This window comes from Branchiostoma floridae, chromosome 2 (genome assembly GCF_000003815.2).
Source record: "Branchiostoma floridae strain S238N-H82 chromosome 2, Bfl_VNyyK, whole genome shotgun sequence".
NCBI lineage: Eukaryota > Metazoa > Chordata > Leptocardii > Amphioxiformes > Branchiostomatidae > Branchiostoma > Branchiostoma floridae.
In genome coordinates, this window is record NC_049980.1 from 23,880,695 (window position 1) to 23,893,947 (window position 13,253).

At 40.6% G+C, this 13,253-nt stretch overlaps 1 protein-coding gene across 1 annotated transcript in view; it reads right to left on the minus strand.

Annotated features, from left to right (window-relative positions):
* Nucleotides 1-13,253, minus strand: part of LOC118410459 (eyes absent homolog 1-like) — a gene marked incomplete in the record, with an annotated part of 97,819 nt that overhangs the window by 3,018 nt on the left and 81,548 nt on the right. Inside the window, 6 exon segments of the mRNA XM_035812191.1 lie at nucleotides 13-119; nucleotides 1,049-1,170; nucleotides 2,084-2,198; nucleotides 2,502-2,662; nucleotides 3,052-3,110; nucleotides 10,260-10,349. Coding sequence (XP_035668084.1) covers nucleotides 13-119; nucleotides 1,049-1,170; nucleotides 2,084-2,198; nucleotides 2,502-2,662; nucleotides 3,052-3,110; nucleotides 10,260-10,349 — 654 coding nt within the window.

The window sequence follows — 13,253 nt, forward strand, 5'->3', positions numbered from 1 at the left end:
AGTGATACATACACGTACCTGTTTGGCTGCTTGTTCCTCGTCTCTGCCGTCCCCTACCACCACGTACGTGACCTTCCGCCCAAACCTGGACACAATTCTCTCAAAACAACTCTCCTTCCCTAGAGGGGGGCAGGAGGGGGAACAACGGTCATTCCACGGGAAAGTGAAGAGAGGAGATGTTAGTTGAGTTGTGAGCTTGAATATAGATTGTTTTCTGTTACTGCATTAACATCATGTTAAATTTGTCACTCCTTCCATGGCTTAGGACAGCATCAATTCAGAAATTTTGGATTTTTGACTTTTGAAAATGATCAAAAGCATGCTGTTAGAGTTATTCCAGTGCTTAATTTCTGTGTTAAGAGGACTTCAAGCACTGGCATATTTTGTGTCAAATCATACATGTTGAACCAGGCACCACAAGCCATAGAAGAAGTGTATCCTACTAAAAAAAATCACCAAGAGCAATCGTCAAAAAATCATGCAAACAAGGATGCAAAATGCCTCCTTCCATGCACATGCTTCTTTTCTTATTGATTGGGTGTCTCATGCATGATTCAGGTGTGATTCTAGTCAGTGTTACTTTAATTCAATTTTCCCAACAAGAAAAGCAACATGGTATGTCATCTAACTTCAGAAGTAGGAAAATAGCACCAAGTTTTTTTATCGCAAAAGAAAAAAATCTAGCCTGGGACTAAAATCACAAATACTAGACACACTATTAGATCAAGGAAATTTAGTTTTGCTTTTGTTCAAACTTGTTTTCAGTTTACTTGAGGATAGACCATGAAGGTTGTAGGGAGCAAAAAAATTGAAAGAAAAATCACACAATTTGACTTAAGTAAGAAATGCAGAGAAACCTTATTATGAGTTGTTGAAACCAAAAATTCTCTCCCATATATTTTCTGGTTTGTTTCTTACATATTAATATGTTCTCTTAAACAAAATACAACAATTGGTGGATAGGATTGTTTCACTTCTGAACAGAGATGACGATCACAGGTTGCTCAGCTTGTTGACAAAATCGCTCCTATCCCCGGCACCTACTTACCAACTTTGGTAGCACTATAAATGTTTTCTACAGGGAAAACTCCACCCAGGCCGTAAAGGAGGCATTTGGCAAGTGCAGGGACAAGCTGTGTGGTGGTCACAAGCACATTCACAGTGTTTGACCTACAGGAAGAAACAGCAACACACACAGGGGATTAGACGTACCGCCCCTCTGCACAGGGAGGGAACACCCCTAGGACAATTCACGTGGTTGATTCCAACTGATGGCAGGATTTGATGGTCATTCAAACAATTTTCAGTTTGGGACCAAAGTTTTGGGGAGAAGTACCAAAGCTGGGAGACAGAGTCTCCTCACTGCCGCCTTCAGTTGGAACCTACCACTGCAAAGATCCAGTCGGGGGTGTTTTTGTCCCACTCCTGAGCCCTTGGAGCGGCACATGTTAGTGTCACACGGCTACTTACCGATCTTACTAGCGCTATAAATGTTTTCGACATTGAAGACGCCCCCTAGCCCATACAACAGGCTTTTGGCCAGGGTCGGGACCAGGTGAGTGGTGGTAACCAGAACGTTTACACAGTTCGGCCTACAGGGGAACAGTTTAACAATAAAACACTGGCTTTTCTTTAAAAAATGTGGTGAGGGACATAGGTCGGTGACAAAAAGGAGGGTATATCTACAGGGGAAGCCCACTTGCAATGTTTGAAAAATCAAGACCATCAAGATGCACATGAAGAGGACAAAGGAAATAAAATATTTCTTCGCAAGCATCATCATGCTGTTTTCTCAATACTAGATGCATCAGAAGGGAGTGTACAGAACAGCCACATAGGCAAAGACTGAGGCTTGCTATGTGGCATAGCATGAGCATATACATGTATTCATCTATTTAATAGCAAAGAAACGTAACATGATGGTTGAAAGTTCCTACATTATATCAAAATTACATTTGGCTTAGTTACAAGCAACTTCATGCATAACTTCTGTTTTAAACAATGTACGGGCAACATTATAGCATGAATATATATTCAAGGCTTAACCTACTAAACACAAGTGTAGAAAAATATAAGTCCTTACCTGGAGTGGATGATGGATAAGGACTTGAGTGCGATGGTCAGCCAGGAGTCTGTCAGGGCTTCAATCTCTGACCTCAGTTGTAACCACTGCTCTCGCTTGGCTGGACCCAACATGCCTGTTCAGGGTGGTCAAATTGATATCAATTATTAGAAAAATTGAAATGTCACTGTACTTTCTTAAGTACTCATAATCAATGCTAGTTACAAGTTACTTTCTTAAGTACTCATAATCAATGCTAGTTACAAGTATCAAGCCTTAGATATCCAGGAAATAAAAATTTACTCTAAAATTGTCATTACTAGTGTAAAAATCAACACTTAATCTAATGATGGTTCATCTAAGTACTCTATCTTATACAGTCATAGCAAAATGCAGTAAGGAACATATCGTAAAAAAATATTGCCGCAGCTCTACGTACCTCCAACATTGTTTTTGTAGCTGTTGTAAATCTCCTTTATGCGTCGATACCGGAAAGCCAACTTTCTCATCCAATCCACACCTCCCCGCACCCCGGTCGCTAAGCACAAGTTCGCACTGGTTGCCGCCGCATGAAAACCGTCTGTTGCAAAGTTGTAGGTACTGCAGAGGGATACAGTGGGGTTTATTAAGTAATGTGATAGAAGCATGTGTTCATTCATTTGATGATACATTTAAATACTGCCTCGTTACTTGTCTGAGGTGAAATGCAATGCTATACAGTGCATGGAGCACATTCAATGATCAGGCAACATTACTATGCCCTTTCTGCACTACCCAATGTATAATGACATAATTCATACATGTAATGAAGTCACTATGTTTTAAGCACAGATCCCTGATGCTTAAGACTATAATGCATTCTTTAATCTGGAGAGTGTGCATTCACAGAATTACTTACAATCCAGGTAGGTAGTGCTGAAGAGTTAGGCAAACCTGCACACCAGGAGAAAGATCTGGCCTTATGCACAAGTTAGGGAGAATGTTCTCACCTTAGATCTTGGCCGTTGTCATCTGATGATACATCATCGATGTGGACTTGGTCACATTCCTGTTGAAAACACAGATACTCGGCATTTCAAAAACTGCCAATAAATCATGAGGTAATTATAGATGAATAAAAAAATCAACAGGCACAATTCAACAGTCCTTTTATTCATTTACCTTTTTTTAAATATTAGTAGCAGTTTGCAATGAAGTGTGATTAGTCTGTTGTTAATCAAACGGAAGTTTGTGTATCAGGAAAACAGTACAGGAAACCAGGAAGGAATTGATGACAGTCGTACAGCATCTAGGTTCAGTTGTAGTTGAACTGTACACCCAAGTTACAAATGAGGAAAATACAATATATATTAATTGTATTTTCATACTATTGGCTTGAAATAAAAGAACAAAGCATATCCTGAGGGGTAGGGCAACTCTTGATGCATCAATGCATTTTGTATATTCAACTCTAATATTGTTTTTCAACTAAAGCACAGGGTGGAATAAATACATTTTGGGGTTGTCCTATACCCTCCCGCTGGTGCCTGGCAGACCCAATCTACAAAGATGGACAAATTAGCCCCCCACTGCCTCCACAGCAAAATTTCATTAGTCTCAACTGGGCTGGCAAAGTAGCAACATCAGAGGTCAGGTCGGCTGTGAGCACGTGACTAAAATAGTTGTGGAGATGAAAAGACTCCGCAGACCCGCTGGGCATAAAGGAGTGAGTGAGCTTCACACTTCACAATATGAAAAGAGTTGCTACAGATGGGAGATATTCAAAATTAAGTTGGCAGCATTATATACACTATACCACACAGCAACTTTCTAACACATTGATCAGATGTATGTTGATTTGAATGAAATCTGCATCAAAGGGTACGAGTTGACATTATCAACTGAAGGACACAAAGATCTAATGACTGAGACTTTTTGAGTCCCCAGGGACCCCAGAAAAGGGCTCATTAAGTAATGAAAACAATTCTTAAGAAGGTAAAGTTTGGGGGATTAATAAATCTACCCCTTGGCAGCACCAGCTAACTTTGTTACCATGAGTACCCCTTCATCTCAAAAACTTCAAAGGGAAGAAGACCCTCTGAACAAAGGTAGTTAAGGAGAGATTCCAAGACATGTCACTTGTAGAAGACCACCTAACTTCATTAGAATCAGCTGTTTTGTGCCTGACTGTAGCTCACAAAGGCCCCTCACATCCTCCTGGGACCTCCTGTCGAGGATTGGACAAAACATCACCCAGCAAAATTAAAACCTTTGCCCCCCATTTCCGAGCTTAATAACTATTAAGGCAGAAGGAAGTAGGCGCTTAATAAGTTTAAATCAAAATGCAGCCAAGTGAAAACTGTCCAATTAAAATCTGACAGACTCCAATTTGTCCCAGTCAGCTGCTAAAAACATGCAAGGGAAACCCAATTAGGGGAGAAAAATGAGGAAGAATGTGTTTAGAGAGTAATTTTTGGACACTATCTTTTAGTAGTTTAGCTGTGAAAGTTAAAGGCATAAAAGCTAGCAGTAAGTAGATTCAGGACTAACATGGTCTGTGAGTCCATAAAGATTTTATAGTCCCCATGATCTTCCCTTCCTATCTCATATATCTGGTTTATACATGGTGATTTGCATGGGACATGACCCTGCCATTGACTCACTGCTGACAAAGACAAAAAGAGTATACAGAAGGTAGGTTGTCTGAATCCATCAATTACTGAAGTCTCATTTCTCTACATTCAACTTCCCCGGATGAGGCACCGCATAGATGCATCTTAAAAAAAAACCCACTAGTAGTCATTGACTCATTCCTGGCATTTCACTAGTCTGAACATCTACTGCCAGTGATGATGAAGAGTTTCTATATGAAGTACAAGTGATGACCATGACCAAGTCCTGGTCGCCCCCGGGGAAGGCACATAAGCCCCCCATTTCTCCCTCGTCATGGGTGCAAGACTTGAGCAAATAGTGGTGGGCAGTTGAGCCTCGGATGAGCGATGAAGGAATTTTGTGGGAAACAGTGCATTTGTGGAGACAAATCTCCAGAAAATCAGATGAAAGCCCTTGTTTAGTCAGTGCCAGGAGCACCTAATGCACTTGAAGCTCTTTCACAATGAGCTGTCTTGTCTAATTGAGTTGGGAATGCTCGAGCAAATGGGATTTGGGTGATGAAGGGGCTTCACAGCTAGGAAGGAGTTGAGACTGGACTCAGAGGGATGGAAATGGAGGCTTTCCCTGTTGCCTGAAGGGACAGCAGGTACTTGGTGAGGTAACAACATTTTCAACCTGGTTTCCTGCTTCAAGACAAATATACAATTTACATGTTGCAAAATACTTCATTTATAGTCACATTATTATGCTTCACTGTTAAAACATCTACAAAAATCTGTAAATGTTTACAACTGGACTGACTCTTTGTTTCGCACAGCAGTTTCCATAAGTTTGGTCCATGGTAGATACACAGAAGGATTATGTGCCTGTGACTTGGATCCAAAAACAGGGATGCGCCCACAGCAAACTAATCCCTAAGCTTATGACTGGTGTAAGTTATAAGCCTTGCAAGGCAATGCCAATGCTAATATCTGTACTCTAATAAGGAAGAGATCAGTAAAACAATGGTCCTTTCTAGTACCCCCATGCACAAGAGCATTGACACAAGCTTCAACTGTATTTTTTTCTTTTGTAGAGTGACTTTAAGACCCTTAAATTAATAGGATCCTTTAACAAGCTGGAGGCAACTCTACACCATCAAATTGGAACTGCTTCACTCACAATTAGATAATTCTGCACCAAATGTAGGAGCAAAGACTCAGTATTCATACAGTGCCCATAACAGTATGCACTTTCCTACATTATAAATGTATTCGTTCAACAAGCATATTATGAATACTTCCTAATCATGAAAGTGTCACATAACCTTTCCAGCTTCATGGACTTGTATCTCAACATGGCACCTCGTTAACACCTAAGTCATCCTGCATCAACATCCTTTCTGACGTGTCTATTCCCATGTCTATTCCTATTCTACATTATTCACACTGCTTGAACTTGCACAAAACCTTGGCTCGTCGGAGTAGAAACATAAACAGTACGAAATGGAGCAGAAACATCACTAAAGCTTGTGATATTGGTTCCATCTTTGGCTGGACTTGCATGTTTGCTTTGCCTGATAGTATTTGCACCACCATTATTCTCAATCATTGCTTCTGACAGCCAGGCTGAGACCAAGACCACAGGATGCCGAACATCCCAGCAATTTCGTCATCACTATGAATAGAGTCTGATGAAGTAGGACACAATCTGTGATGCTATTAGTACATACATACGGGAACAAAGAGACAAACAGTGCAGAAATAACTAGCTGATCCTGCTGCCAACCTCTATGATTGAGACCATATAAACTGTTGACTGCACAAAAGATTCATGTTAAGATTTCAGTTTGAACTGTTCTGTTTCAGTATCTGAGTTAATCACTTGATGTTGATGAAACCTAGTCATATTACACCTTCTCAATCATTGCAAGGGACTTGAAGAATGTTGTGTTGTCGGCCGCTAACAAATATCATTACAGAAAAGTCCTGTTCCATGTCAATTATCACACTGGCCAGAGCCCGCTGACTCAGCCATATCAAGGATTGGTAGCTTTTGTTGAGCATCTCATCAGACAATGAGTTTTGTGTTCCCGTACACTTGAGTTCCTGCCAGTGCTCTAACAGAGGATGAGACAGGAGCTGTGTTGGTATCTGCACATTCTCACTGCCAAGTGGACTGACATCAGGGTTCACACAGCCTAATCTTTCCTGCCACTAGTCTGGTGGTCTGCCCACTTCATGTCTGACGTGGAGTCAACAAGGAGCAAAGGGGAGAAAAGATTACAACTCAGGTCAAACGGACATATGGGACTGCTGCTTCTGTTCCTGCTCACTGGCAACTTCATTTAAATCAATCTTTTGTGAAGATTCAAATAACAGAACCAACGTCCTTCTTCACTACCAAAGAGTATGTTACAGTGGACTATGATAAGTAAATGAACATGCAATCATCCTCAGACTAAAGATTTCTAATTGTGCAATATGCTGCATGATGAATCCTTTGCTAGATGTTGACCACTTTTTTCATATTGTCTAATGTATGTATTTAGTGCTGTCACTGATAACTTACTGGCAGGGGCTTTGTAATACATGTTTTGCAAGATGCTAAGATTCAAAACTATCAATCAGGTAGGAATTCGAGAGTTAATCTGCAGACCATTTAATTACGTCTATGATGCAACACTGTACTGTGCCGTGCTGATGTAAATAAGTACAAAGAATGTGTACTCTGCAGCATAGCTGGTCTGCCTTTCCTCAGCCCTTGGTGCTACATGGCTGTTTCCAGCTCCACAGCTTGCTGAATGTCACTCATCGCTGCCTAAATCACTGCCCTCACCTACTGGGCCTGCCCCAATATTGAAACTGTGCCGCTAGCTTACCAGGTCAGGAGTGGAGATGCACACGATAACAAATCAAAATTTTATTGGTGGGAAGACGGAGGTGGCCGACACGCTGACAGAGAGGGAACAGCCCTTTGTCTGATTAGTGCATAGTGACCACTCATGTGATGCCGCAACTGCACACCTCAGAGATGAAGGTCATATGGTCAAGAGGGTGTGATGCAGTCCTTACATGTACCTCAATAAATCTGGTAAAGCTGTCCTTGCAATATTATGTTATTTCTGCTTGTTTGTAAATCCACAGGAAAGAAAGGTATATTCTATACTGAAGCGCCACATGTATTTACGCCCACGTCACAATCTCTTGACTGATTATGCAGGAGGCTTTGTCAACATATCAATGATTCATCACAAAAGAGTCTCAAGGAAAACCTTTCAAAATCAGCACAGTAACCTGTTTTCTGACATTTCAGGAATTAACATTTCTTATTCTTGACACCTGGTGAACTTTCTATGAAAAACCAGCACACTTTTTCCACAGGCATATATCATTTCAGGGCTTCAGAAAACCTAACTCCACCAGGACTAGGAGGCTACACCTGTTCCGCGAGGCTTTCCCAGCCCTGAGCTGTGTGAATCCCATAGTTTTTCATGTGCACTGTGTTGGTTCCATCTAAGTTTTACAGGCTTGAGAATACAGGATCCTCTGCACTTTTATAACCTCCACATCAAGCCATCTACAGTTACATGTCATCAAAGGAACATGTCCTTGATCCATCCACACCTGTCAACAGGTCGCAGACACTACGCTCACCTGGATTGTTCCATTACAATCATATAAGGGGGTCATAATCCTGCATGTTAGTGTTGAGGTGGTCTGAGCTCTCTGCTAAGTGCATTCAGTGAAACATGCATTAAATTTTGACTTCAAAGACTTCTGTTATACCTGACTTGTGTCTGAAACCTGTTATCAACCCATGTATGAACACTCAAACTGAAACTGAAAGAAATGTCTGGTCTACAGAACAGCTGACATGATTTTAAGCACCCTGACATTTAACTGGTAGGACATTTAGTGGTAAGGTGTAAGTGGTAAGTGACAGTTAGTGAACTGTTCACACTTGGTTAGATTCCAAAAATTCCATAATTTTCCAATCCTATTACAGACACATTTTGTGCAACAAGCCACTTACAGCCAAACATATACAATTTCATAACATCAAAGACACTGAGTTTATTTTGGTAGACAGATGATAATTATCTTTCATGTTGTGTAATTATAAATGACAGATGGTCCTTTTTTGATAAGACTTAAGATGAACTTGTCCTGAAAAACCATTTTCAAATGCAAGACTTTTGACCACGGCTGTCTACAGTTTCTGCAGGTGGCAGACAAATGCTTGTCTTACATTTCAAAACCTTAATTAACATCAGAGACAATTTGTCTGTTTATACTAGCAAGCTTCTGAAGTGCATTATCGCATTCTTATGTCCTGTTACAAATTACAATCCCATTACCAGGAACAGAATTTTCTTCTGCATTTACCACTCATCTCTTTGGTGGCAAAAACACTGACACAAATGAAACAAAAGAAAACAATAGATGAGAAAGGGAGACACCATAGTGTATTTTCTATGAAAACCTATTTTCTAACTGAAAGGCAGTCTTATTTTGAAAAAGGCAAATCAGTTTTTGATTGCTTTCAACAAAATATCTTGTGTGCTAATATAGAAGTCATTGTCTCCAGAAGTGCTATAAAAAACACAACACAGTCATACCAAAACTGCCATAAACATAAAGATATAAAGGTTAAAACACCTCTCAAAGATCATACTGAAGTCATGAAGTAATACATTTAAGACATGTCACACCAAGAAACCTGATGGACAGACAGTGTATGTCAAGTTCTGCAGCAGCACCCATTAAGACTAAGGCCCAATCTATACACAGTTTTTACCGATATCGGTGGATGTGTCGGGAGGGATCTGGAACGCTGGCCGCGGGACACCCGTGGCGCTTGCAGTCATAAACAGCTATATAGCCTAATGAGCCCGCGTTGTATGCTAATGAGCCTTCCCGAAGTCGGGACACATCTACACGCGCGCGGAAGCTGTCGGGGACCCCTGCTAAGCTATCGGGGACCCCTGCTAAGCTTTCGTACGAATGGTCCGGACCTTTCGGGAGAAATTTTCCCGATATCGTAATGGCGATATAGCAGTTCCATCTAGACGATGAAAAAAAGCTGTCGGCGAATGGTTGTAGGCTCGCCGATATCGGGAAAAACTGTGTGTAGATCGTGCCTAGAGGCGGCAGTCCCAATCCTATTAGTAAAGCCTGGATCACTGGATTCATCAAATATTCAGAGGGCAGGCTCCACCTGGCCATAGGTCTCTCCTCTTTCATATCTCCCAACACTGAGGAGGCCCTGATGGTCATCAACAAGCATAAAGAGGAATCTTGCCACTAATAACCTAGGAACAAAAAACTCGAAGGATCAACAAGGTCTTGCTTTTGGTTTGGTCTTGGCTTCCCAGCACTATAACCATCCACTTGATCCTGAAGAAAAGGGGATTTTAAAGTTCTACTTTTCTTCCAAGTATCTGTATCATTACTGCCATGGCTTCCAACCGAATTTAAGGTCATGTTTGCCAAGTGCCTACTGCATCTTATGAGACTCAGTAGTACCAATAACAGCAGTGCTTTGTATACAGAAGATGTATAGGTACTTAGTGAGGGTAGAGTGAGTGTGAGAGTAAAGGAAGAACACGTACAGTGGTACCTACCTCTAGATCGTTGAAGAAGAGGTGGTTATCAGCCAGGTTGAAGATCATCTCCTCCATTCTCAATCCCAGAGCTACAGCCTGCTGGGGGTCCTGCAGAGGCAAGAGAAGGAGATTCCATTTAATAGATTGACAAGGATAATATTCAATAAAACATACTGAACTTAGGTAGAAATCCAATATTCCATAGCATTTCTTAACCTTTTCATCAAGTCAAAGACAAAATTTCATTGACAAAATATGAGCACATGACAGACAGATATTGATCAGTTTTTAAAAGAGAGGTCAAGCGTCCGGACTTTGACTATATTCAGATCCACAATTGAAAACAATTGAACTAAAACATGTTCGAGGTTAATCATAATCATGATAATCATCAACAACAACATCATCATCACCATTATCATCAATATAACCATCATCATCAATCAGGGTAATACACTGCCTCCAGCTGAGTTGAATTGAAAAATCTGGACATTTTCTTGATTCATCCCATTTCACAGATGAGACCTGACCTCTGTGTCAGTCTTGTGTACTCACAGACAAATTGCCTGTCCATTAAGAAAAGAAGTTCAAGTACAGTAACAGAGTAAGGCTGCACAGATCCCCATGGCGCACCTTCTGGTTAATTTGTTTGCAACACTGTAGAGCCGGCCATCCAGAAACCTTCCCAACAGTTGCTAACCTCACAGGGAGCCACTTGGAAACTTTCCAGAGCAAACAAGTCTGAAACTCTATTTCCTGCTTTCTTTCTTTCAAGATGACCCCAAGAAAGTTAACTCTTTCTCCTGGACAAATTCATGATGCATTCAGTGCTCTCCTAAAGAGACATTAATGAAGATAAATGATGAGATCATTTATTGAACTCTGAACAGGTGAATATTGTCTGTCTTTGGCACTAAAAGCAAGTTTGACCAATCTGAGACAAATGGACGTTCAAGGTAAGGCATTCCCAGTGGCGAGTGTCCCTCGTGGTCGTGATCGTACATGCCACCCCCAGGATTGAGACAGAATTCTCAGAAAGCATGACTGTAGCCTGGCATGTGTAAGCTGTGGAATCTAGCACAGATAATCCATATCAGGGCACTCTGTGTCTTACATGCACATGGCTGGATTTCTGGGATCAACTGGACTTCAACTTGAAGTTCTCAAAGGTAATACTCAAATCTGGCATGTCTGGTCCAGGAAAAAATTGAAGACAACATTTCTTTTGTATCATCAGTACTGCATAGTCTAAGCAAGCAAGTAAGCATAAATCTGATTTGGTCTATATTGACTCTATATGCCATTTGATTATGCATATTCCACAGTGTGTAGCTTTCCCGTCAAATTGGAAGACAAGTTGACAACTGTCGGAAGTAAGGATGTGCCATGATATAATGTTAAAGTTTACCTTCAAAATATGAAAATCAGAAGATAATCACACTTGTAATCGGACTGAATTTGCCATTGCAAAATGTTCATACATGTAACTATCCAACAAAACTTTATGTGAATGAAAAAGTAAATTGATTCTTTTGTCTTAAGTAGTGTCACCAATGCATATGACCTTTTGTTCTTAAAATCAAGACTTGTTGTCAATTAGAGGACATCGAATTCTACACAACAGTGTAATATTCAGCTCCCCATCTTGTCTAGCTAGTAGCAGCCAGTCCTGCCTACACAAATAACCTGGCTGTCTTATCAGATCTTGTCTGGGATTTGGTGTTTGGCTGAAGGCAGGGGCAGGTGGGACTGTGGGAGCTAGGTGGGGATATTGGCTGCCTAATCACTACCACATGGCCCTAATCTGGTCCTGATTAACCAACAAAGAGCAATAATTGCCAATAATCTTGGATGATTAACTAATCAAAACTTACTGCAGGGGATAATTTCAGAAAATTGAAGTTCGGCCATTTTGATGAGCACCTGGATTATGAAGATGTGTCAATCAATCATATTACTGTAGAAGAGCCTTAAGTCAAATACCATGACCATGACCATGACCATGGACTTCAACCTTCCGCATGAACTAGAAAAAGCTTTCCTGTCATAGAATTTTAAGAATCTTTTTTGTTTTTGTTTGGACCTTCACCTTCAGCAGACAGGTGTAAATGAAAACCTTTATGCTTTATGTCTAACAAAATGTTTCTGCGGTAGATTTATTTGGCATGACCTAGACACAAACAGTGAATTTTCTTCAAAATCCTGTATTTATCCACACTATGCCCTGAGATTTGTAAGTTCCTTCTACAGCTAACCAAAAAGGACAAGCAGTGCCATATTTTCCATCCCAAGACAAAGTCTTACATTATTGATATGATAGCATATCATCATTAGCGAAATACCAAACTGTTCCTCTAATGAAAATTCGCAACAAACAAGACTCAACTAACAGATGGATAGTATTAAACATCTGTAAAGTGTGTCAGACAATTGAACCTTAGGAGCATTCATGACATTTAAAGCACTAATTCTAACAGATTAACATGCTAGAGTGTGAGAACGATTGACCTGCAATATCATTCTTAATCCTTTTAGAATTAATCTGATCATGATGTCATGAGGTTAATCTAAAATTTGTAGTCAATAAGGAGGCTTTGGAGATAAACCCACAACTTTCAGTTTGTCTCTCAGCTATACAGCAAGGCTAACCTAAACCAGAGGCTCCACAACTAGATATCTTACAAAACATCTTGCAAAAATTCTTAAGTCCATATTTTATCACCTCTTCAAAATACCAACATGACTTACTGGTTAATAAGTGACAATGATGAGGGGAACCCACTGATATATTACTATTTGTATAGCTCTAAGCGCATCTCCATGAATGAAAATATTTTCCACTTTGGTGGGCCATGCCTAATCATGACCAACATACTTGGCAGCCCCCTCACAGGTGAATGCCTGCAAGCCATAGGAACAAGATAAGCTCTACTGGACAAGAGGACCTTCCTCCCTGTCGGTCACCATGCCAACTGTGCAACAGGGCTTTGATCACTGCTGCAGAGACAAACT